This window comes from Lepidochelys kempii, chromosome 6 (genome assembly GCF_965140285.1).
Source record: "Lepidochelys kempii isolate rLepKem1 chromosome 6, rLepKem1.hap1, whole genome shotgun sequence".
NCBI classification, from domain to species: domain Eukaryota; kingdom Metazoa; phylum Chordata; order Testudines; family Cheloniidae; genus Lepidochelys; species Lepidochelys kempii.
Genome location: NC_136385.1, coordinates 114826088 through 114852853, shown reverse-complemented (window position 1 = coordinate 114852853; position 26766 = coordinate 114826088). Strand labels below are relative to the sequence as shown.

The following is a 26766-nucleotide window of genomic DNA, read 5'->3' as shown; positions in this document are numbered from 1 at the left end:
TATTACATGCCACTTTTTAAATACCTAACTTGAAACCAGTATGTCAAACCTCACAGGAATTGCTGACACAGAATAGTGACCTACCAATGGGCCGCCATGTCACAGTTACACTGGTGTAAATCAATAGTAACTCTACTGAAGTCAATGGGCCTGATTTTCTCTTCATTTTACTTTGGTTTTATACTCCAATTTCAGTGGAATCACTCCTGATTTACTTTTTCAAGAGATGAGGCCTGGCCCTATATCTGACAGCAGCTGGAAGTAATAGCATGTACACTGCAAGATTCAGAACTATAGACCTGTGAAACTTAGAGGCTCTTACCCAGTCCCACTCACAGCCCAGGAAGGGCATGTCAGAGAAGTGGTGGGTACATCGTGTTCTGGCTATTCTCTGCAAGCAGAAGGCCAATGGGAGCTATTGTAACCAGTGCATAAGCTAAGAGCAGCCTGGGGCTGCTCCGATTTACAAAGACCCCCTGAATAGCCTGAGAATATGGGAAACACAAACCCCTCCCTTCCCCCCGATGGAAGAGCTGCAACTTACCGCCTATATTTCATAGCTATAGTACATCAAACTGCTTCAGCGTCATGCATATTGAGCAACCTTTCAATCACAAAAGTATTTTCCACCTATTTTACTCTTGGTTAACGTTTTGAAACCTAAAACTAGTGACTAAAAGGCAACTTCAGCAAAGGCCGGTCAAGTGGCTTTCAGAATACACAAGGTTATAGGTTAAAGAATCTTGTAGATGTAAGAATATAAGCATGAAATTCTACAGAAAGACCCCCAAGGGATCCCAATTCAAGTGACTAGGCATAAAGATGTAATTAAAAGCCATAAATCCATCAAACCAAAAATATGTAAACTTAATACATTAACTCATATATATTCTTTTCATCCTCCACATTTGGCTTACTCTAGACTCTTTTTGAGCCTACAAATAAAAAATTAACATTATCAAAAGAAGTATTTCTTTATGTGGAACATGGGTTATCAATAATAAATGGGTTTTATTTTATTTTTAGAGATAATTGCTGGAGGAAGCTCTCTCTACAGACTGAGAGACCTTGGGCATATTATCAATTACTCCAACTATGTCTCCTCTTTACAAAACCCACAAAAGGACAATATCTTACAGCATTTCAGTGCTACTCAGTCATACAAACAAAATTCCCCTTCTGAAAGCTTGTTTGAGGAATGTCAAATACACTCTTCTTTCTTTGCAACAAAACCTTTATTACAACAAAACAGAAAAACTGCTTGCTCTGATCACAATCATGCAAACTGCACCACCATTCTCAACATTTTAACTGGAGGTTGTGAGCCAACCTTTAACCGCAAGTTATGGGCAAGATCCTAGCCCATGGTCCATCTGCAGCATGGAGTTTTCCAGATCTTCACAGCCAATGGATGTGCCACTTCACCAGAGATTAATGTGGATCTTGAGAGAGGTCTCCCCTTGGAGGTGGATGGGCGTAGAGCACATCTGGAGCCAGACAACTCCTCCATGTCTCAAGAAGTGGAGTCTACTCCCTGTCGCCAACAATCATATATGGTAGTTGGGGCACTGGAAGTCATATCAGGAAAAGCAGTGCTTACCTGATGTCCCAATGAAGGTGGATTGCTCCATGAGTGAGTAATACATCTTGGACACCAAATGCGTCTACTGGCCCAGACAGCAAACTCCTAGGTGATCATTCTAAACCTGGATTTTCAGCCAGAAGATGGATCTTTTGATCTGAAAATTCCCAGTCCATGGTGATGGGATGGGAGGGTAGCATTGAGTCCTCCAGTGAACCCCCAGCCCTTGTGCAAGGAGATTGCCGGGATCCTAATCCAGACACTTCCTTACCTTCTCCCCCAGCACAAGATCCACATGGGTTAATACAGGCCTAGTAGTAAACTCTATGGCCCCAGCAACGAAGGCATAGGGTCAGGATCTGTGGGGGCCTGCAGAGAGAGGCAGGAAGCACATTTGTATAACATCTTCTCTCCCAATCCTTCAAACCACGCTGTGGTTCCCTAACATGGATCAGGAGCAAATCCCTCTCTCCACTCTACTGACTAGCTCCTACCAGTCTCAGGACCAGTTGGCTCAGTGCAGAACAGGCTTACAAGACAGTATGGGACTTTTGCTCCTCTTACCGGTGCATGCAGAATTTGGCCTTCAATTTGGATTACTTGTCTTTCTCATCAGAAGCTAAATTGTCTTCAGCCCCTTCTCTTTTATTGGAATCATAGTTTTTATACTCCAAGCAGTCAACACCCTGCTGCAACCGGTGTATGCGTTTAACACAAGGCTCACAAAATGGGTGGCATTGCTAGTACTTTTAAAATAAAGTCATCCTGAGGAGCATCCTATATTTCTATTGCTCAGCATTTCTTCTTCCCAATTTCAGCCTAGAAACTAAACTCAGCTCTGATGCTCTAAAAACAGTAATAGAAGACAGCATAATACAGGAAGAAGTCAGTATGTTTCTTAAAATAATTTTGAATGTAGTATGTGTGAGATACTAGATAGCCATTACCATGAACCACATGGAAATAGCTCACTTACTGGCTTCCATACAACAATTTCTTATAGTTAGGATACAAAGGGCAGTAACACATTATTCCCAAATAAATGAGATAAGTTCAGTTGACTTCAATGGCCATTTATACCAGCTGAGGATCTGACCCCACATCATTAAGCCTTATAAAGGAGAGTTTTTTAGACAGACGCTGAAAGGTATTTAATAGGCCAATTTGGGAATCCAGCTACAAGTGACTGCCTCTCAGCCTATACCTCGTCATAACAGTTAAGGTCATCTGGGATGCTCTGGTTTCCATTTGTAAGTGAATTCCCCAGCACAAGCAATAGCACTTTCACAGTAGAAGGTCTTCACCTTTGGAACTAGCTCTGGAAGTCTACCAAAGCCCATGTGAACATCACGACAGGCACGTGTATTTGGTTTAGCCTGGCTATTTTTTTTCTGGCTGTTGTGCTTGATGTTCATAGTAGTTTGGCTTCTGTTATGCAGTAGCTGCAGCATGGGTAGTAGTTTTTATGCTTTTCATTGATATGTTCTGTCATAGTACCTAAAAGCTCTGGTAGCAGGTACTCAGAAAGGGCCTAATCACAGAATCATAGGACTGGAAAGGACCTTGAGAGGTCATCTAGTCCAGTGCCCTGCAATCATGGCAGGACTTAGTATTATCTAGACCATCCCTGACAGATGTTTGTCTAACCTGCTCTTAAAAATCTGCAATGATGGAGATTCCACAACCTCTCTAGGCAACTTATCCTAGTGCTTAACCACACTAACAGTGAGGAAGTTTTTGCTGCAATTTAAGCCCATTGCTTATTGTCCTATCCTCAGACGTTAAGAAGAACAGTTTTTCTCCTTCCTCCTTGTAACAACCTTTTATATACTTGAAAACTCAGTCTTCTCAAAACAAACCCAATTTTTTCAATATTCTCTCATAGGTCGTGTTTTCTAGACCTTTAATCATTTTTGTTGCTCTTCTCTGGACTTTCTCCAACTTGTCCACATCTTTCCTGAAATGTGGTGCTCGGATCTGGATACAATACTCCAGTTGAGGTCGTATAAGCGCAGAGTAGAGCGGAAGAATTACTTCTCATGTCTTGCTTACAACACTCCTGTTATTACATCCCAGAATGATGTTCTCTTTTTTTGCAACAGTATTACACTGTTGACTCCTATTTAGCTTGTGATCCACTATGACCCCCAGATCCCCTTCCCCAGTACTCCTTCCTGGGCAGTCATTTCCCATATTGTATGTATGCAACTGATTGTTCCTTCCTAAGTGGAGTACTTTGCATTTGTTCTTACTGAATTTCATCCTATTTACTTCAGATCATTTCTCCAGTTTGTCTAGATCATTTTGAATTATAATCCGATCCTCCAAAGCATTTGCAACTCCTCCCAGCTTGGTATCGTCTGCAAACTTTATAAGTGTACTCTCTATGCCATTATCTAAACCACTGATGAAAATGTTGAACAGAACCAGACCCATAACTGATCCCTGTGGGACCCCACTTGATATGCTCTTCCAGCTTCACTGTGAACCACTGACACCTACTCTCTGGGAATGGTTTTCTAAACAGTTATGCACCCACCTTATACTAGCTCCATCTAGGCTGTATTTTCCCAGTTTGTTTATGAGAAGGTCATGCAAGACAGTACCAAAAGACTTACTAAAGCCAAGCTATACCACATCTACTGCTTCCCCCCATCCACAAGGCTTGTTACCCTGTCAAAGAAAGCTATTAGGTTGATCTTGACAAACCCAAGCTGACTGTTACTTATCACCTTATTATCTTCTGGATGTTTGCAAATTGATTACTTAATTATTTGTTCCATTATCTTTCTGGGTACTGAAGTTAAGATGATTGTCTGTAATTCCCTGGGTTGTCCTTATTTCCCTTTTTATAGATTGGCACTGTATTTACCCTTTTCCAGTCCTCTGGAATCTCTCCTGTTTTCTAAGACTTCTCAATGATTATCGCTAATGGCTCCTCAGTCAGCTCCTTGAATATTCTAGGAGGTACTTCATCAGACCCTGGTGACTTGAAGACATCTAACTTGTCTAAGTAATTTTGAACTTGTTCCTTCCCTATTTTAGCCTCTGATCCTACCTCATTTTCAGTGGCATTCACTATGTTGGACGTCCAGTCGCTACTTATCTTTTTGGTGAAAACTGAAACAAGAGAGTCATTTGGCACTTCTGCCATTTCCACATTTTTTATTATTGTCACCCCCACCCCATTGAATAGTGGGCCCTGTCCTTGGTCTTCCTCTTGCTTCTAATGTATTTGTAGAATATTTTCTTGTTACCCTTTATGGGCTTGTCTCCAGTACCACTTACTTCGATGTAACTTACGTTGCTCAGGGGTGTGTAAAAGTCATCCCACCTGAGCAACATAAGTTACATCGACTTAAAGCAGTGTCTACACTGCACTATGTCAACAGGAGATGCTCTCCCGTTGGTATAGCATGTCTTCACCAGACGCACTAACCCTAAGCCTCTAGCTAGTTTAATCTCATTTTGTGCCTTGGCCTTTCTAATTTTGTCCCTACATACTTGTGTTATTTGTTTATATTCATCCTTTGTAATTTAACCTAGTTTCCACTTTTTGTAGGACTCTTTTTTGAGTTTCAGATCATTGAAGATCTTCGGGTTAAGCCAAAGTGGTCTCTTGCCATACTTCCTATCTTTCCTATGCAGTGGGATAGTTTGCTCTTGTGCCCTTAATAATGTCTTAATAAAAAACTGCCAGCGCTCTTGAACTGCTTTTTCCTTTAGACTTGCTTCTTATGGGATCTTACCAGCCAACTTCCTGAATACGCTAGTCTGACTTCTTGAAATCCATTATCTTTATTGTGCTGTTTTTCCTCCTACCATTTCATGATCACTTTCACTCAAGCTGCCTTCCACTTTCAAATTCTCGACCAGTTCCTCCCTATTTGTCAAAATCAAATCTAGAACAGCCTCTCCCCTATTAGCTTTCTCCACCTTCTGAAATAAAAAATTGTCTCCAATGCATTCCAAGAACTTGTTGGATAATCTGTGCCCTGCTGTGTTATTTTCCCAACAGATGTCTGAGTAGTTGAGGTCCCCCACCGCCACCAAGTCCTATGCTTTGGATGATTTTGTTAGTTGTTTAAAAAAAAGACTCTTCCACCTCTTCTTCATGGATAGATAGTCTGTAGTAGACCCCCTACCATGACATCACCCTTGTTTCCTACAATGAGAAACGCTGATTGCCCTCCAATTCTCATTGGGAGTGTAATCCAGACCCAAAATCAATAACAAGTAAATAAAATATCACAAGCTAGGGCATCATCAGACAAACTGTATCCTTGAGAAATTGGAGAATTGGTCTGAAATCAACAAGATGAAATTCAATAAAGAGAAGTACAAAGTGCCACACTTAGGAAGAAAAAATCAAATGTGCAGCTACAAAATGGGGAATAGCTGGTTAGACTGTAGTACTGCAGAAGAGGATCTGGGGGTTATAGTGGATCACAAACTGAGTATGAATCAATAATGTGATATAGTTGCAGAAAATTGCTAATACGATTCTGGGGGGTATTAACAAGAGCATTGTATGTAAGAAATGAGAGGCAATTGTCCCACTCTACTCTGCACTAGCAAGGTCTCACCTGGTATACTGCGTCCGGTTCTAGGCACCACACTTTAAGGAAGATGCAGACAAATTGAAGAGAGTCCAGAGGACAGCAATAAAAATGATAAAATATATAGAAAATCTGACCTATGAGGAAAAGTTTAAAAAACTGGGCATGTTTAGTCTTCAGAAAAGAAGACTGAGGGGGGAACCTGATAACAGTCTTCAAATATGTAAAGGGCTGTTATAAAGAGGATGGTGACCAATTGTTCTCCAAGTCCACTGAAAGTAGCATAAGGGCGTAATCAGGTTAAACTGCAGCAATGGAAATTTAGGTTAGATATTAATAAAAACTTTCTAACTATAAGCATAGATAAGCTCTGAAATGGGCTTCCAAGAGAGGTTGTGGAATCCCCCTCACTGGAGGTTTTTAAGAATTAGGTTGGACAAACACCTGCAATGGATGGTCTAGGTTTACATAGTCCTGCCTCAGCACAAGGGTCTGGACTAGATGACTTCTCAAGATCTCTTCTATTGCTATAATTCTATGATTCTACGCTTAAAAAGAGAGGGTAAAATGAACTGAATATGCCTATTAAAACACTCCAGCAAAATCAGTCCATTCTCAGTGAGATCAGTATTGATCAATATATTAACTCTACAAGTCTTCTACCTGGCCTTAATGGTAGCACAAAATACATTTCAACATTTGTATGTTGTGGTAAAATCGGATACACTTTAAACATAATCCTTTGAATGCTGTGAAAACTAGAACTAATGCTTTGCTTCCACAGTTAATGCTGAGAGCCTTTCAATGTTCACCCTAAATAGAGGTATCAAGTTTCAGTTTTGTTCAGAATGCTTTCATGTCATAGTCACTGAGTAGTGTAAAATCCCCCAACAACGTTAGCAGAAGATTTGCTAAGAGTTAAATGAAAATTGATCATTTTCCCACTCCCATCTCGTGTTCTAATCAATTCTGTACAAGTACTGACGACATATGGTAATACTGGCCTCCATCTCAATGAGAAATTCAGATCAGTTTACTAAATTCCAAGAATACTGAATAAAGCCTGAATTTAAGGCATGATTCATGGGGAGAGGAATAGTTCTGTATATTTAACCTTTAGTGTTGGCACATCTTCAGATCCTGCCATAAGCATTAATGCAATTTGCATTAGCACAATATGTAAGCAACAAAGCCTGATTCTAAGTGCTAAAAGTAAACACGCAAAAATGAACATGAACATGTGGCTGTTTAAAATGAATGGTTTTGTTTATATCATTTAAACATTTTTTCCTACATGCAAATGAACATCTCTTAATTATTACATTAAAGCAGGGGTAGTCAATAAGCAGACTGCGGGACAAATCCAGACCGCTAGATGCTTTTGAACGGACCCTGAAATCTTTTTATTTACTTGTTATCATTATTGTAATGTTTTAATTATTTTCTCTAGAGTCTGGACCTTGAGTATACCTTGACCAAGAAATTTGGATCTTGACAAAAAATAATTGACTACCCCTGCCTTAAAGCTTGTGCAACTTCAACATTAGAGAAAAGTCAGTCAAAATGGACTACTTGTCTGTGTGTGTGTAGATACAGATGTGTTTTAAAGAAAGGATGGTGTCCAAGGTTTTATAGTCTTGGGTCAACAATAATTAAGTATGAACCATAAAGTTAAACAAGTTTGATGTGTGTGCTGTTCAATAAAAGCATGCATTATACCTTCAAACACAAGCCCCTGCAATACAGACTATTCCACTTATGCTACTGCATCACCCAGAGCATCTTTTAAAATAACATTTACACCAACGGTTTATATTCATTTTAATTTACTTAGAAGAAAAATCAGTTATTATGCAAAGTTACATACACCCCTTGCTGGTAATATTCATTTGAAAACAATATTTTGTGCATCTCTACAAACATTTTCTTCTTTTCATGTTTTTAATAATACATTTTTATTAAGAAAAAACAAGATAACCCGTTTTTAGTACATTTCCATAACAGCATCACTTTGCTACTGGATGAATACAACAGTACAATAGTTTCTGCAATCTGGCAAGGATCCACCATAGTTCATCAATACAGTAATCTAACGATACAAGAGTAAGAGCCCATTGCAATATACAGATAAGCATCTTCTAGGTACTACCATGTCATCATTAAACCTCTAATCCATTCTCATGCTTCTGAGCTCTTATCTGTTCCCTAAACACGCTCCACTTGGCCCTGACACACTCTGCACCACCCCATACTTCCTGTTCCACAGATTCGCCGGGTCCCTGCTAGTTAGCTGTCAAGTTTCAGAGCTATTTTAAGTCAGACTCATTTTTACAATTCTAATGGATTATTTCCTAAGGTTCCTGGCTTTGTTTCCGGTTCCTAAAGCATTTTTTCTCTTCAAATGATAGTGACCCACTTGCAACCAGTGACCCCAGCTAGACAGCCCCCACCCTCACCCCCAGTTTAAAACTACCAGACTTGGCAACCCAGTTGCAAGTGAGAAATTCCCTATTGCAGCATCCAATTGTCACTGTCGGTGCCAGTTTTTATTATTAATTACTATTTTTATTATGATACACCTAGATACCCCAACTAATGTCAGATCCCTTTGTGCTAAGCACTGAAAACAAAAAATAGTAAGAGACAGTTTCTGCCCCAAAGACAATACAGACAAAGGGAAGGAAAAGAGACTATTGTCCCCATTTTACAGATGGAAAATGGAAGCACAGAGAGATTAAATGACTTGCCCAAGTTCACACAGGAAGTCTGTGGCAGATCTGAGAATTAAGGCCAGATCTCTTGAGTCACAGTCCAGTGCCTTAACCATAGACCATTCTTCCTTCATTTGAACTCAGTGGGAGCTGTGGATGCTTAGAAGCTCTGAAAATAAAGTCCTAGTTTTCTCACGTTGGGCACACAAAAACAGACACATAAAATTAGCAGACACATATGAAAACTCTGACTTAAGTGACTTCCCAAAGATGACAGAGCGTGGCAGAGGCAGGAACAGAACTCAAGTTTCTTGATCAGTACATTCTTTTCTCGACTACATTGGCAATGTAAGTAGGGAATACTCCTTCTAGGACTAGGGGTTCCAGGTCAGAGGATGGGGATAGTATGTATGATAAGTTGGGTTCCACAGATTTTCACCTATACTAAAAAAAGAGAGCCTGGTAACCTTAATTACACAGACCTCCCTCACTCTTAACCTGAGTAACATCCAACCAGATCTAGCTCATGAAGGTAATTCAGTTCAAAGAAGGAAAACAGAGCCTTTCTAAAATATTATTCCATGCAGGAAATGTATACAAATCCAGGTAGAAAGTTTCTTCCTTCTAGAAAGGATGGTGTAAAATAGTGGTCTCTTCATACGAAAAATCTGTTCAAGAGCAGGCCAGTTTAAGCTTGCCCTCCCCTGTTTCAGTGTGTTCTCAGTAGGTAGAGTGATTTGGACTCAGATAATGCCATTTCCATGGGGTTGGAGGTCCGTGTATCAAGGGTATGGAGAAAGAAGTGAGGAGGATCCTACTCTGGGTAGAGAAAAATCTCTTGGTGATTTTGTCAGCCCACATTCCAAGAGTCTTGAACTGTCAAGTCAAGAGAATCAGTCACAATCTGCAGCAGCAGGAGAGATGAGCACTGCCTCCCACAGTCTTGCTATTAACATGTCAGAAGTTGGTTGGGATCACGTAGGTGGAACTCTTGGCAAAAACAATAAAACAATACTACATATTTCAACAGGTTCAAAGTAACCTCAGATGTTAGGAGCAGATGCTCTTTCACACCCCTGCAATTTTTAACTGGTTTATGTGTTTCCTCCCTTTCTGTCTAATAGGCCAGGGTGTTGAAGAAATTAGCTCAAGAAAGAGCAAGAGCAATACTAATGACCCTCCACCAGCCCAGGAGGCTGCAATCTCAGGAGCTAATTGTGGAATCATAACTTCCCCCATTTCAGATCCCCCTGTGAGACGACCAATTGCCTCAGGCATCAGCGCTGCATGATAATCCTGCTCACCTGTGTTTTAGAAGGGCATGCCTGACAATCCAAAATGTTTTAGGCAAGCTGATTACAACCCTGCTTCAGTCCCATGAGCTTTCATAGCCTTTTACACAGCATGGGGACTACTGCAGGGCTGAGGACACACTAGCTTACCTGGTAGCTCATTTCAGTACGTTTGATCTGACATTGTCACTATCCCCTTTATTAGGCTCCACATGTACCTGAAAACCGCATCTGATCTCATAGCCTGAAGCACTCGACAGCCAAGTCTATGCAAGATTCCGTGTTGCAGAATTAAATATTAAAGATGCATCCAAAAAATGCCCTGTAGCTCATATTTACTAACAAAGATGCACCTTCTACACTGAGGCATCTTTTGAAATGTTAAATACGAAACATTTTAAAGGGAATTTAGTGCTCATAAAAGGCACTGAAAACTGGAACATCAAAACTGGAGTTCCCTATTCTCCACCGGGTAAGTACAGAGTGTTAGCACAAGCTTCCCCCATACCATTCCCCCAATGTGTGGTAACACTATTACAGCGGGGACAGTTTGCGGGGTTAAAATAGTCCCACAGCAAAATAAAGATGAATCACAGGTTAGTCAAGGCCTGGTAAGTCATTCCAAACGATCAGCTGACTTCACCAAATTCCAGACCCAACTGCCCCACATTCTAAAGAGCTCAAAAGATAAACTGAATATGGAGGGAAAGAAAGCCAACTCACAACAGAGAACAAGGGCTACCTCACCCTCCTTAAGAAGTTCAGATCTCTTACATACTCAGAGGCACTAGAAGTTGTGAGGGTCATTCACATGTGAATTGGATCCTTGCTTATCCAGGTAAGCTCAATTGTATGAGTGAAATCCAAGGAAGCTCACCTGGATCCACTACTGATGACCTCCTTTAAACCTTCTTCAGAGAAGACTATTAACCTACATCCCTGAAGCATGCAATAGTCCAACCAATATTTCAGAAACTAACACTAGAAGCCAGAGATCTCACAAACGACTACCCCATCTCCAAGCTTCCTGTCCCTGGCAAACTGACTGAATTAAGCGGTTGTGACCATACTCTGATAGCACCCAAAGTGATGATGGGCAACTGGTCATCAAGCGCCCTCACATACTGAGCCCCCCAAGCTTCAAACCTGTACCCTCTCTATTTTTTTAGCATACATGTGAAACCCCTGGGAAAGGTCATGTGATGCCCCAGGTTCTAGTGTCACCAATATGAAGAATAGAGTGTCATCAGCATCTCTATGACTAATGCTATCACAAAGGTGTCACAATACCTGCATGAAATAATCACTTGGATGAAAACCAAGCTGGCTGGAGCTCAGTCCAGGCAAGATCCAAAGAGTTACTAGCAGGAAGGGGAAAACAAACTTTGAGGAACTAGCCAAGACCCTGACAACACTCTCTGTGGAAGGGATCTCCTTCTGTTTGCTGAATTAGTGTGAGGCCTTGGAGTATTTTTAGTTTCATCACCGTTCCTTGATAACTAGATATCAACAGTAATCAGGATAATGTGCTTCACCTCCTGCTTGTCAGGAGACTATAGCCTTTCTTTTCAGACAAGGACCTACCAACCACGATACAAATGTTCATCAACTCAATACTGGACTACTATATTTCCCGCCTCTAGAGAGAGCAGTCATGGCCACTCAGACTGTAACTTGTGCAACATATAGCTAGCCCACCTCTTGAGAATACAAGAGGCTGAATACAAGAAGCTGGTACTCAGCTCTCTCCAGTGACTCACTCTTACCATTAAAGGAGCTAAGGATGCCTCAGTTTCAGTCCCAGCTCTGAAACTGGCACTTCCTGTGCTCTTGGCCTCACTTAAGCTTGGTCTAAACACATAGTTTGTACCAATATAACTATTTGGGCTAGTGAAGTGATTTTTTACTGAAAGAGTTAACTATACCAGTATAACTACGGGCCTATTGTGAACATAGTTATACTGGCATAATGGTGTCTTAACCCAGTATAGCTTATCCCTCTTCCCATACAGGAATGGAGATGGATGGATGGATGGACAGACAGACAGAATAAAGCACCTTTACATCTATATAGCTGCATCCACATTTGGGGACTGTACTGCTCTAACTATACCAGTATAAGTAAGGAGGTATAACTGTTGTGTGTAGGCCAACACTAACCTCTCTGCCTGTTTCCCTCCTTTCTGAGGTCCATATGCTGCTTTGACATCTCTTTAGAAATGAGACTTACTTACCTCACAGGGGCATTGAATGGATTAATTAATTAACATTTGTCAAGTGCTGTGAAGATTTTAAACACTAAGCATTATTATTATTATTATTATTATTTAAATCTACATGCCCATTCAATCCTTGGCCTCTCTTGTGTGACTGCCAACAACTATGCCAATTAGTGCTAATTGTTGTGCTGTGGTTTGTGATGAGGATATCTGCCAAATGGGAACGAGACTGTGACCACCAAGTATTTTCCTATAGGTCACCAAACAGCTGTCAAATTATAACAACTTTCAGTCATTACCAACCGGGTCTCAATTCAAACCAGAACGCCATTAGTAAAAGACTCTGTATCCCATTACCAATTCCCTGAGGCATCCAGTCTGCCAGACAAATACAAAACTTTTTATTAGAGATAAACCAAGACTCATTCTTTTTTATTTTTTTACACAGAATAAGTACATGGCCCAGTAAACGGACACTGATACTGCAATATTTAATGCTAATCTGTGTTACTTCCACATTAAACTTTGCTTGCTTCTACACATGCTTGATTAAAACTACATCTTAGTTCACTTTCAGGTATCATTGTGACATCAAATAGTAAAGAAAACACAGAAAGAAGGGAATTGATAGTGTAGAGTGTAGTAAATTTCTTGTTTAAGAACTTGGTTCTGGAGTTTTAACTGAGGCTAAGATTAATATTTTTCTTATCAGTTGTCCATATATGGACTTTCAGGACTTTAAAAAGATAACACAACAAATGTGTACCAGTAGACACTGAATATCTCTCTAGCACTGAAACCTCATTTTAAGTTACCTTTTACTCAAAGGGCAGCAGCACAAAGTTAAATTAATCATAGTATTCTCAAGCAATTATTATCCTTTAAGGCAGGTTACAGAAACTCATCCTTTGGACAGCAAACAATATTTTGACTTTTTACTCTAATTTGAATTCAAACCCTTATCAGCTGCACCATGTATGAGAATGCAACTTCCCTCTTTCATCAATAATTATGTCCTTCTTTCATCTATAAACCACCCACCCACCTTCCCAAAGAGCCTCTGTACCAGGTATAGAGACCTTTCTGAATCTGTGCTGAAAGATTCCTTAATTATCATGGCAAAGGCCACAAATCCTTTGAGCACATAGCAAGTTCAAAGAAGTAGCCTTCTTGTGTTTACTCATCCCATAGTATGTTAATTCCTTGTCATTAGTTCTATCTTTATTTTCAATGTATGGACTTGCCACTGTCTGAAAGAGAAGCTGCTTTTTCAAATATTGTTATGTAATTAAACAAGAAAGCAAAATAAAAGCTGCCTTGCTAGCACATTATGAAACATTATAAAATGCTCAACCTGCCAACACACTGGTTCAGATCCTCAACTGTTGTAAATCAACATAGCTCCACCGACTTCAGAGTAATGCCAGATTACACCAGCTGAGGATCGGGACCATTGACCATTATCTCCTGTTGCCTTCAAAGTGCACTGGTGTACAGTAAATTAATAGGGACTCTTGCTGTTGATTGTGTTGTCTTCCTCTGTACTAAGTAGTTTATTTGCTGAACTAAATGTATTGTGGGCATTTGAAAATACAATTTCAACCATTAAATATCCTGTAACTCTACAGCTTCAGCTCTTTGAGATTATCATACTCTACTCAATAAACTAACCACTCTTTGTATCTATTACTCTAAGAACAAGTTTGTCAAGGTTTTAACACTGCGACAGCTATTAAATTATTACTTTCCTGTGCATGCTTTGAACCCTGAAGAAAAGGGGGATTAATTTACCCATCATCAAGTACTTATCAGGGAGGTTCCCCGGAGACTTACACAAATGAGACCACACAAACAGGCCTTTGGAGACAGGTCTCTTCACCTGAACACCTGGGCAAGACCCATTGACTTTCCAGCATATGTATTTTTTCCCATGACAAAGATCCATTCACTTTTCTATCTAAATATAGGACCCCATTACTTTCCAATAAAGGCAGAAACTCCTATAAGAATAATAAGGATTCAGGCATTGTATGCTTCGTTTAAAGCCAGTATATCACATACACTTAACAATAGGAAATTAAACTTCTATTCACCATTCATGGGGATCCAGACAACAGGAGGTCCAATAGTGCTGCCTTCAGTTGAGATAAAGCACATGACATTTTACACTAAAGAAATAAGGACTTGATCCAAAGCCCACTGAAGTCAATGGAAAGACTCCTATTGATTTCACAGGACTTTAGATCAAGCCCTAAGGTACTATAATCTGAACTTTGCATACTGACACTGCAGTACAATGCACCTCCAAACAAAACTATATTTAGATTCAATGGGAATTCTGCAGATCATACAGGAACTCTTTGAATGAAAATGAAGGTCAAGAGGGTTTGGCTTCCTCTGCAGACCTCTCCCCTCCTTCTTGCAAACATCCAGATAAGCATTGTTTGGAAAACAATGTTACTTCCAATGCTATCAAAAATGTAATACACATTTTGTCTGCCTTGTAAATGAACTACTAGGGTTTTCTGTTCTATGTTGTCCCACTACCTAATCTTTGTGATCTGTTAATGTGTCTAGTCATGATTGTATATGCTTTTTACTTATAATGGCTTTTAAGAGTGATGTTTCACATACTTTTGCTAGAAGAACATATTAATAATATAATGCAACTAACATATGCATATCATATACACAGAGGAAGACGACGACTGTGCAGATAAACACACTACCCATAGGTAAAGCAATGCATATGGCAAATGAAAGCCCCAGAAACTCATGCATTATACACTCATTCATTATCAGATATTCATCAATGTCTAGTAGAAGGCATAAATGCATGAGAATATGATGTGACCAAGATTTGCCCTGGTGAGATTAAGAACAGGAGTCAACCCACCAAGCAGAGATGTGTATTCAAGCATCCAGACATTTAGGGCCCAGCAAAACCATCCTTCATAAACTTTCTTTCCAAATTATGTGAATGAAATATGTAGGCACATCGGGAACATCACAGTTTAACATTCGGTAGCATTTTATGGCCTCCATGAAATGAGCAATTGTTAGTGCCACTTTAGTGCTACTGCCAATTGTTAGTGATCTTGCAATAGAACAAATTAATGTCCTGTAAAGCACAGTTGCCGTTTCAGCTCAGACTATCTCCAGAACTATGTGACTGGGGCTCTGAGACACAGGCCACTTACACCAACTTCTACCAAGTTTGACAAAGGGCACTTCTGGCACTTCATGTTCTTAGTGTGAGGAAAGACTGCACAGTCTGGACTGACTTTGATCTCTGATACAGTGTGTGTTCCTGACTGCATGCCACACAATGTTTAATCTACTTTCCAGCTCACACTGTCAGCAAAAAGTAATGTTGGCAATCAGCTATTTGTATGTACTGGGTGAGTTTACAATGGCTGCAATTTCATTGTGCTAAAGAAGAGTTTGAAATCTGAAGTCTTTGAAATGTTTTTAACCATTTTTAGTACTGAAATCACTCATGTTATAATCAAATCACATGCAAAATAGTACAGACATAGAGTGATCTAGATGTATACTATATAGAGCCCTAGATCTGTACTCATAGACTTGTAGACTTTGAGGCCAGTAGGAAACATTGTGATCATCTAGTCTGACCTCCTGCACATTGCAGACCACAGAACCTCCTCCCCCCCACACACACTCCTGTAATAGACCCATAACCTCCAGCTGAGTTATTGAAGTCCTCAAATCATGATTTACAGACTTCAAGTTACAGAGAATCCACCATTTACTCTAGTTTAAATCAGCAAGCAACCAGTGCCCCACACAGCAGAGGAAGGTGAAAACCTGCAGGGTCTCTGCCAATCTGACCTGAGGGGAAATTCCTTCCTGACCCCAAATATATTAGACCCACCAGCCTGACAGCTGGGAAAGAATTCATTGTAGTAACTCAGAGCCTTCTCCATCTAGAGTCTCATCTCCAGCTGTTAGGGATATTTGCCACTAGCAGTCTCAGATGGGCCACGTGCTGCTGTAAAGCAATCCTACCATACCATCCCTTCCATATACTTATCAAGCTCAGTCTTAAAACTAGTTAGGGTTTTTTGCCCCCTCTACTCCCCTTGCAGCTCTGGATCAGCACTATGCAAAGATCTAGACTTGCACTATGTATAGACACAGGTATTTACTATGCAGAGATCTAGCTCTGCAGCCTAGCAGCTAGATCTATTACTCTAAAACAGCGCAGAGACCCAGAAAAGTACTATGCAGAAAGCTAGATAGCAGTAGCACTGAGTTGCAGATGCTGAGCTCTAGACAGGTACCAGGAACCTTGGCTGCACAGCTCTACACATGCTATGTGTTAGATAGCCCTCCTCACGCAGATTTGTGTAGTATACAAAGATCTAGCTGTAGCCAGGTACTGGGTGGCCACAGTGTAGAGCTCTAGGTAAGGGCCCCACAGCTCTCCAGCTGTGTGCGCTCCAGATGCGATTGCGCAACCCCATTCCGCGTGAGCCTGTGCCCGGGCAGGGGGCAAGGGCCCGGCTTACCGGCAGGGAGTTAGCTGGGCTGCTGCTGGCGGCCAGTTTCACGGCTTGCTTCTTGAGTTCGGCCAGTTTGACCTGGCAGTTCTTGCACCATCCTCCTTTCCCGGTTCTCTCGAAGTGCCCCAGCTCGGCCAGCGAGACGGCCCCAGCTCCCTCCGGAGCGGGGCGGCTGCCGCAACGGTCCTCATCGGCGGCAGGGGGCAGCCTCTTCCTAGGGGCGAGCTCCAGAGACAGCGGGGCCGGCTCTCGCCCAGAGCTTCCCTCCGCGATCTGCAAAGAGAGAAGGACTCAGGACGGTGCAAGGAGCCAGCAGCTCCCGTTATCTGGGGCAGCCTGCAAAGAGGGGCCCCTGCGCCTGGGAGGGGAACCCTGCAAAGAGCAGCCTCCGGGCCGGACCGGTGCAAAAAGTCAACTCTGTCACCCACGGCCGGGTGCACCGACCGGCTCCCGCGCACGCTGCTCGCACAGCCTCCCGTGCAAAGTCCCCTCGCGCCTCCCAAGCGCACAGGAGCAACAAACTCCGAGCACCTGGGGGATCCGCGCGCGCAGGGCAGGGGTGAAACCTCTCGCGCGCTGCACCAGGCTCCATTGGCCTTCCCTGAAAAGTTCCGCCCCAACTTACCCCCGCAGCCCGGTGTTCAGAGCCCAGACACCTTCTCCCACCTGGGTTCTCTGCAGCCCGGATCATGGTTCCGGACCAGGCAGGTTTTTGTCACCTGGACCCTGACCCACCCGCGCGCCCAGATCCCAGCTCTTTGCAGCTACACTGGGCTGCGCAGTCCCGAGCTGTCCTGAAAGACCTTCCTGCCCATTGCCAAGTCCAGGGACCGGGGGCTGCAAAGTCCGGCTCCTTGGTTTCCACTTGCAAGGGCGGCTGCGGCGGCGGGCGGCGGCCTGGAGCTACGTAATATTTCCTCCCATGTTGTTGGAACTCAAAGGAGTAAAGTTTGGGTTGCAAGTTCGCGAGAGAAGCCCCGGACTGAGCCAGCGGGCGGAGCAGGCGGGAGGAGAAGGCGGAGGAGGAGTGAGCTCCCCACCTCGGGGCAGAAAGGGACCGAGCGCACTGGAGCGCGTTAGGAAAAACTGCTCCGAGAGGAGGAGGGGCTCCGCGTGGGGTGGGGTGAACGAGGTGGGAGCCGCTAGAGTCTGAGCGTTTCTTTGCCACATTGACCCTGCAGGCTCCGTTCGGCTCCAAACTCTCCGGAGCGTTCGTGGGGTGCCTGCCGCGCGAGCCCCTTCAAATAAAAATTTCCCCAACAGTGACAAGGGGGTTGCTTGTTGGGAGTGTGCATGGGGCAGCCCGAGCCAAACTTTCCAAACAGCTCTCAGGATCAGGTTTTTAAACTGCTACATCATGGGAGGGGGGAAGGGTGCCTGCGAAGGAAATGGGGTTGAACCCTGGGCTCTGCACTTCAAACTAGCAAGAAAGGAGGCATCGCTCGTCCTTTGAGTTACTCTCGCCGTTTGTTTTATGCCACGTGCCTGGAGAGCTCGCTCGCTCGAGGAATCTCTCCCGATGCAGCTCGGTGCCTGGCCCCAGCCACGTGTGCTCGGGTGGCGTTTGAGAGCCTCGCGCACCTTGCACAGGTGACTCTCCGCGCTCTCGCCCCTCACACACACACGCTGGAGTCTGTGTACCGCTCCGCCCGCTCCCATCAGCTCTTTAGGAATGTGCATGTGACAGCTGACCCGACAGGTGGAGAAATCCCCGTTCCTCAGCTAATTGTCTCCCTGGCTGCCGTTCCGCCTCCTGGCCTTAGCACTTGTGTTGCAGGCAGACGGGTGGAACCCTTCCTTGCCCCTGATTGCTACGCTCCCCCCCCCCCCGGACAACAAAGATCCCGCCGGTTCTGTTCTGACCCGCGGAGAGGATCTGGATGCGTTTTACACCTGCAAGAGTGTGACGGGCAGTGACTTCACTCTCGCAGGCAGGGTAGTTGCGTGGCTTGGGTCTTTGCTATTTATGTGTCTGAGACCTGCTTGCCCTGTCCAGCTACTGCTCTCGCACCGGATAGTCTGAGCCCTTCCAGTGCATAAGTACCTGAATGAAGCAACCGCGAGGGCTGGGGCAATATACTCTGGTCTCTGGTTGCAGGCTCAGAGCGGTCCCTGTGATTGGAGCGCCATCTGCTGGCCCCGTGCTACTCCGCACTTTGGTGGCAGAGACTTGGCCATGTGCTTGCACAGGTCCCCCGCGAATTCAGTCTACACGCTCTCACTCTGCGCTCCCCAGACCCACTTAGAAGGGGCGGAGGGGGTTCACTCCGGAAACACACAGCCACAAGTGGTTTCTTTAGTGTGCCTCATTGCAGAGCCGCTAGACTGCCTCGCATGCGTGCATTTGACTTTGGGCAGGCAGGTTGGAAACCTTCGGTTCCCCTCTGCGCACACATAATCCCCATTAAATACAGGACAACGATATGTACCAGCATTACACTCGCGCGATTTGTGTTTGACTCAGTATGGTTATAATAATAACGCGCTGCGCCTCTTGCAGCTCACTTTTGGACACAGGTGAGTGAAGAGCCACAGCCCGGAATGCGGGCTGCCGATAAAAGGTCTTTAAATGGAAAGTCTCTTTGGCCGCGTGACTTTAATCGCTCTTTAGCTCCCGGAGATTTGCACCTGGATTTTCAGGCGCTCAAGCAATGATCAGGGTGCGCTATAATGCGTGTCGCCTCATCAGGGAGACTGCCTTTACCAGGCAGACTTATCCCAGACGCTTAATCCGTAATGAAAGCTATTAAATGCACGCTTAATGGCTCTGAACTCTGTCGACTGCGCGCTAGCTCCCTTACGCTCCGCTTGATGCGCCACCTCCCCAGACTCTCTTGGGCGGCAGCGGTTCCCCTGCGAGCTCCGGCGCCCCAGCTGGCTCACGCGTGCACTAGGCAGCTCTGCAAAGCTCTTGTTCCCGGTGGGAGCCCAGCATCTCTCCATGTGCCTCTGATGACCGCCATTCCCCATCATCTCCTGCTGCAGGCGAGGTCCCCCGCGGAGTTTATGCGCGCAAATCGCAAACGCGCACAAGCCAAACAATGCATCCATCAGGGGAGGCTGGTGAAATCGGAAAATGTGACTCTCCAGGCCTAATTTACAGCAGCCGTTAAAGATCCTGGCCGGAGACCCTCCACTGTAACTAGCCCATCTGGCCACTCACAGCCTCAGGGATGCCCATGGCAAACTTCAATGCCTTTGGCCCCCAAGCAGCCCGCCCTTGCGAACCTTTAGCTGCCCTGCTGCCGGGGCGCTGCACTGTGCACAGCTGGGAACGCTTCATTAGTACCTTGTCCCTGGCATTAACCTGGGGGCAGAGGAGACAAAGACACACGCATGATTCTGAGTGCTGTGCCCGGTCTCCTTACCGTGTCTACTCAATGCGCTCTGCAGGTCTTCAGAAACTTGCTTAAATATTTCATGCGTCTGAGTAATGGCTGCAAAAGCCTCCTTCGACTCACAGTGTCGGGCTGGATTGCAGCTGGAAAGGGGGAGTGGGCCCTGGTTCCAGCTCCGGTTCTGCGCTTCGAGTCATGCTGCTAGAACTAATCAGGTGCTTTTTTAAAAACACTTTGGATAGACACAGGTATTTCTAAGACACCCCCATTTCGAAGGTTTCCTGTAGATTGAAGCCAACCGCTCCACGCTTTAAGCAAGGTGATCCGAGGGAGCCGCCCGGATCCCTTTCAGAAAGGATCATTCAGTGGCTTTGCTGTATTCCGCGCGTTTGCCATTGAGACGGTCATAGAGGAGCCCTGGGAAGGGTGTTTCTAAGCAGCGGTGTCTTTCCCGGATTTAATTGCTGGACTTTTATTGTGCAGCCTGGACTGTTCGTGGTGCTGAAACTGCACGTGGGCTCGTTGCACGTTTCGGAATTTACTTTATACGTAGGAACTAGGAGACACTTAAACCCTACCAAGTTTTCTTTTAGCTTCGGTCTACAACGGGGCGAAAATCGGTGCTTGCAGCCAAACCCAACTCGCCCACTGCTGCCCCTGGCCCCGAGCGCTTTCCTGTCCCAACAACCCCCAGCCGCGGTGGTCTCTCTTACCTTGCCTTTCCTCCGCAGCAGGTGGCTGGTGAAGCCGAAGATGATGTCCGAGTCCAGGCAGAGAGCGCCTATCTCCAGCAGGCTGGGGTTTTTCCTGGTGGCGCTGGAGGGATCGGGTGATTTTTGAAAAGCCATCGTTTGGTTTGAAATATCCGGCTCCCTGAGCGATGGCCAAGAACCACGCTGAGTGCGAGTTACTCCTTCATACTGGCACGCTGCGCAGGGCTGGGGGTTAGGGAGCCAGTAGCCAGGCAGCAAACCCACCAATATCTCTCGCTCCTTTTTATTTCCCCCTCTAGCGCACCTGGTCTGCTGGGCTCCTCCCGCGGGCAAGCAGCAGCAGCTCCGCTCAGCGTCCCATCAGAGCCGCAGCCTCTTCCCCTCTGTCCCCTGCTTCGCTCCTGCCGGCCATCAGCGCCCAGCCCGCATCGGGCTCGTCTGAGGATGCCCTTGCCGTTGACCCGGAGCGCCTCTCTCCTGCCTCCCCCATGCACTGGTGATTTCACCGGGGGAGTGCCAGGAAGGCAGGGCTGCCTGTGAAGTCTGTGATGACAGTTAGCAAGGGATGAAGGGAAACGCCCGAGGAAATACTTTTCCAGCCGGGGCTACCGCTCCCCTAAAAGCTTGTTATTAACCAGAGAGCCCGAGACACACAAGCAGCTGGCTCCGCTCCTCATCGGGGGCGAGGAACGGGTCTCTAATGGCTGGGCTGAAGGGGCGAGCGCCTCTCCTCCGCCACAGACGCGTGCCTGCTGCCTTCAGAGCGACTTCAGTGGCAAGCGGTGGCAGATGCATCCCCCCTCGGCCTCTCTGGCTCTCCGAAGCCCTGTCCAGCAGACCCAGAGGACACGTGGAAACCCTGCAGGCTCCCCCCGCCCGCCCCTAAATCTGACTCCGGGGGTGCAGCCAGGGTACTCCCCGCAGCTCCCCGCACCGCCACCCCCCGGCTTTGCTGCTAACGAGGAAAGTTGGAGGCAGAGCTTTTGCATTTGGTGGCTTCCTCCTGAAACGTCGCCTGCAGGGAGGGAAGGGAGGAGGGCGGGAGGCCGGCCTAGAGCTGCCTTGGCACGGCTGCCTGGGTGCCCTGCCTACATGGGAGCCGTATAAAAAGTGAGGCTAATTGCCGGCGGGGTGGGTCTCACCGAGAGCCAGCCTAGCTCCCCTGCCTGCCGGAGCTGCGCGGGCTGCTGCCGCCGCTGCCTGGCGCTGCAGGAGCCCCGCGCCCCCTCCACGCCTTGCCCGAGCCAATCCCGCCGGGGCTCGCAGCCACGGTGACATCAGCCTGCGGTGCCGGGCGGACAGGCAGCGCCCCGGCGCGCGGCGGCGAGAGCGAGCGGCCAAGGGGGCAGGGGCGCTAGGCAGCGCATTAATCCCCTTCCCTGTACTTCTCCTCCTAAGCAAACAACTCCCAAAGCGTTGTCCCCGCTTCGGCGTGTCTCCAGCGCGAGTGAGCAGAATAAACTATGCAGGGGGACCACAGTCGCCGAGCTCAGCCTTGTCTACGCGCCTTTAATTTCTAGTATTTAGGAGCAGCAGCGCAGTCCTGAGATTCACGCCTTCGCAGAGGCGGGATTCCGTAAGGGATCCAAACTGCCACCCCTCTGCTTTTCTCTCCCCCCCCCAAAAAAAAATTACACTCTTGACACCTTCCTATGAATGCTAGAACCAGTCTCCAGTCCAGTGATGCCCTGTTTACACTGAGCTGCGCCTGCCTAAAGTGATTCCTTGTGTAAGAGCTCACACATCTGCCAAGCCATAGGACACCGGATCTACCCTGGGTCCTGCCGGGTTTAATCAATTGCTAGTATAAACAAAAGTTTTGCCAAAGGAAATGGCACTAAAAAGCATCCTGGCTCTTGGTTACCCCCAAAATATACAGGGTCTCCCATTTCAGGCTTCCAGCTGATTAAAAAGCATATATTTTAGACCAATGGTTTTCAATTTTTTTTCCATTTGTGGAACCCTAAAATATTTCGAATGGGGGGCGCCTTTGGGAATCTTAGACATAGTCTGCGGACCCCCCCAGACCATAGCTTGAAAATCACTGTTTTAGACAGCAGCAGCAGCCAATGAATGCAGCGGCTTGTATAATGGCTATGGAATCTGGGATCCAGAGGCAGGCGCGGGATGGAAATTTGAATGAGGACAAAATAGTCAAACGTGTCTGGGGAAAGGAAAAACCCACCATGTGGGGTTTCCTACCGCCTCTCCTCCTCAGGGAGGCGTTTGACTCCAGAGTTGCACTGAGGTGGTTCAATGGGCTCCGAAACTATTAATTCCAAGCCAGTCCTCCCGGAGTCAGAGCCTTAAGCCCCCCCTCCAGCCCAGAACACGTCCTCAGTCCTCCCACCCAGAATCAATCCCTTGCCTTTAGGCCAAGTCTAGCCTCTCTCTCAACCTCCACAATCTCACCCAGAATCAGCCCCCTGCCAAGCCCATCCTATCCCCCCAGGTCCTCAGACCTACCAGGCTCAGGTCCCTTCTCCCTGTGAAATACTCCTCCTGAAATTCCAAACTTCTCACCAGTCAAGGTTCCTTGGCTCTCCTTACAAATGCTTTTAGGGACCCGTTTTGGTGGGAAATGTCTGGAAGGAACACATGGGCCCATTCCCCAAGGAAGATGAAGTTCCTGTTGGGAACATGAGCATGGGCAATATTGCTAGTTTTCCATGGGGGAAGAGAGAGAAGCAATTTCATGAGAAGGGTGAAATAAATAAATAAACCTTATAATTGTTGGTATTGCTTAGCACCTAGAGGTCCCAGCCCCAACTGTATTAGGTACTGTACACTCAAATAAAGAGACAGTCCCTGCTCCCAAAGATCTTACAATCTAAGTAAATTGAGGGCAGAAGGAGGGAGTTTAAACCCCCTGAAAGGGTAACAAATGTTGCTGGACATTTATTAGGGGGCAGGGTAGTGAATTTTCCAAAGTTCTACTGCTCCAGTGCCCCACACCCTCCATCCAGAGTCATGCCCCTGTCCCTTGCCTACTGCCATAACCACAATCCCCACGTCCTCACTGCCACAGGGAAACAGAGATGAATTCCTAGCCCTATTGAAGTCTATAGGAGTTATGCTGTTGACTTCAAAAGGGCCAGGATTTCACCCTAGGTCTCCTTCCATTGGCCTCTCCCGGTATGTCTACACTGCAATGTAAGCCGGGAGCTGGTAGAACTAAAGTTAGCAGAGCCTGGGTTTGCTAAGGCAGGCTACACTCACTTGCAATCCATTGTTGAATCCTAGGTCACAACCTGTGGCTCCATCATCTATGCTACATTCGTCAGGCCCAAGTCCAACCACCCATACCCCAGACTTCCCAGCGCCTTCCAAAATGTGGCCTTCTAGCCCTTTGTTCATGGTGCAGTGTGGGGAAACTTGACTGTCCATAGGACAAAGAAAGTCATCCTGTGGGATTGTGAAATGCTTTGGGGGGACTCCCAGAGCATGAGTCCAGCGGGGCTGCAAAGTATAGATAGTGCAAAGCGATAGGGTTTGAGCCGTGGGACCTAGGCTCAGACCCTCCACCCTGTGAGGTTCTGTGTGTAGACAGAAGGGGGGGGGGGTAGGCTTGAACCTGAGTTCCAGTTATGGGCTAACAGTGCAGTATGCATCCGATGAAGTGAGCTGTAGCTCACGAAAGCTTATGCTCAAATAAATTGGTTAGTCTCTAAGGTGCCACAAGTCCTCCTTTTCTCCATGTCCTGAGTCCCACCGGCAATGCGCTTCCCTCCCACCGCCCAATCCCCCATGTCTTCAATCCTACCGGAGTTCAGCCTCACCCCCTTTGCCAGCGAAAACCTCAGCCCCAGCAGGAATTAATTCCACCCCCATCCCTACACCCGCAGTAACCACGAGCCCTTCTCCCAGGCGTGGCTTAGCCAGCCGCTCTCTAAAAGTCCTGTGTGCGACATCAGTAATTAATGGCGGGTATTAAGTGAGCCCCGAGGAGGCGAGAGCCCCAATACCCCCAGCTCTAACCCCTAAAAGTATCCCTTTAATAAGCTCTGACAAAGTGAAAAATCCCCCAGGTGTCCAGGCGATAAACAGGCAGAAGGGAAAGTTATTAGCTTTTATTCATGGGCTCTAAACTGAAGAGAAACATCAGCGGCGCGATTGTATATAATAATAGACTAGATAAAGTCCATTTTTCTTGGGCGCTCTGAAAGCGATCCCCGAGCATTAAAACGGGTCTCTTAATAACCATCTTATCTCCTCGCCACAGAGTCCTGGCTCCAGATAACCAGACAGCCATTACCGTACCTCGGCAATAACCGCATTTCCATCAGGGGCCGGGCCACTTCAAACATGCTCCTCTTTAAAGGCACTCCGGGGGGCGGAGGGGGAGAGCATCCGCGGGCTGGCAAGTGTTAGGAGGGAACAGAACAGAGGAATTCTCCCCTTCAGCTCTGTAGCCAAAGCAGAGCCCCGCAGACGCTGCTTCCCACCGATTAGCACCTTGCCACTGCGGTGGCGCCTTTCAAGTTTTGCAGCCTCGGGTAAACTCCGCCCCGTCTGCAAGACTATTGGAGCCCGGGAAGCGCCCGGTCCCGGTGGAACGGAGGAGTGGGAGCACCCCCACGTGACCCCCGTTACCACGGTGTGGTTTATAGGGCCAGGAGCCCAGCCCCCCTTTCCCACAGGCGCGCGGGCCCCGCATCGTGAATAGTTCTGGATCAAAGGCCGCGCGGAGAGGGGACGCGCGAGCGAGCCTGGATGGCGCAGAAAGCCCAGCACTCGCCCAGCTGGGGCGGGGGGCGTGACATTCCCTGGCACCTTCGCACGGATGCAGGCCCCCAGAGCCCCTGCACAACGCTAGAGGCGGGTGCCCGCGTTACACAGGTGACACCTAAGAGGTGGCCGCGTTAGTAGGAGAGAGCAGCAGGGGGCCCTATGTGCGGGACCCCCCCACCCCCAGTCCGTGACTCCGGTGTGTAGCAGGAACAGGCCTGGCCCATGCTTGCCATTCCCTCCGCTTTGTGCCCCCGTTATGCTTCGGCGGGCAAGGCTGCCGGCTGGGGCTCTGCTCCGCCGCCCCGCCCCGCCCCGCCCCCTAGGCTATGTAGCTTGGCTGCAATCCAGCTCCATCCCCGGGAGGCGGGCGCTGCGCTGCTGGGAGGGGTGAGGCGCCGTCCGGAAGGGCGCGTGCAGAATGACCCTGCAGCAACGTGTCCCTGCTACAAGAACTGGGGTGCCAGAGAGCTCTGGCAAAACGCAAGGCAGCCGTGGCCCGATCCAAGGCCCGCTGGAGCCAGAGCCGGTCGGTAGAAAGAATCTGGACCGGCCCTTGGGTACAAAATGCTGCGCTGGGCACGTAGCGCTTTGACTGTTCTCCCCACTGTGCGGCCCCATCAGCCTGTTCTCCAGCCGCGCTCCTCTCAGGGCAGCCCCCTGGGGGTCTCCTCTGCTCGGCACATATGGGTGGGCAGCGCTGGAATCTCGGGGCACAGACAGCCCCCATCCCAGCCGGGCAGCGCCTGCCACCCCCCACCAGCACTGCACCGCAGGGGACTCTGAAAGGCTGGCCTTGCAAAGTGCTGTCTCTCGCTAAATGGCTGTAAGGTCCATTCACTGAGCACACACTTTCCTTATAAACCCAGCAAGCCATTTATGGCACATGACACTCAGGACTTCCATAACCTAAGAGTGGTCCTTATAGAAAAGGCACCCCCCTCCCCCGATCATATAGGGCTATAATGTTATGCCATACAGATTATATTGGATTTATTTATTAATATGATATACAGGTTATAGTGGATTTTTTAAAGTATATCGCTGTGATTTCACATTTAATTTACTAAGAATACAATGGTTTGGCCTAGAGGACCC

At 46.7% G+C, this 26766-nt stretch overlaps 1 protein-coding gene across 1 annotated transcript in view; it reads right to left on the bottom strand.

Moving 5' to 3' along the window:
• Positions 1–21512, bottom strand: part of KIF26A (kinesin family member 26A) — a 132393-nt gene extending 110881 nt beyond the window's left edge. Inside the window, exons 1-2 of the mRNA XM_073349797.2 lie at positions 20941–21512; positions 16896–17162 (exon numbers count right to left, since the gene is read on the bottom strand). Coding sequence (XP_073205898.1) covers positions 16896–17162; positions 20941–21075 — 402 coding nt within the window. The 5' untranslated portion in view covers positions 21076–21512. The remainder of the gene's footprint in view (positions 1–16895; positions 17163–20940) is intronic.
• Positions 21513–26766: the final 5254 nt, after the last annotated feature.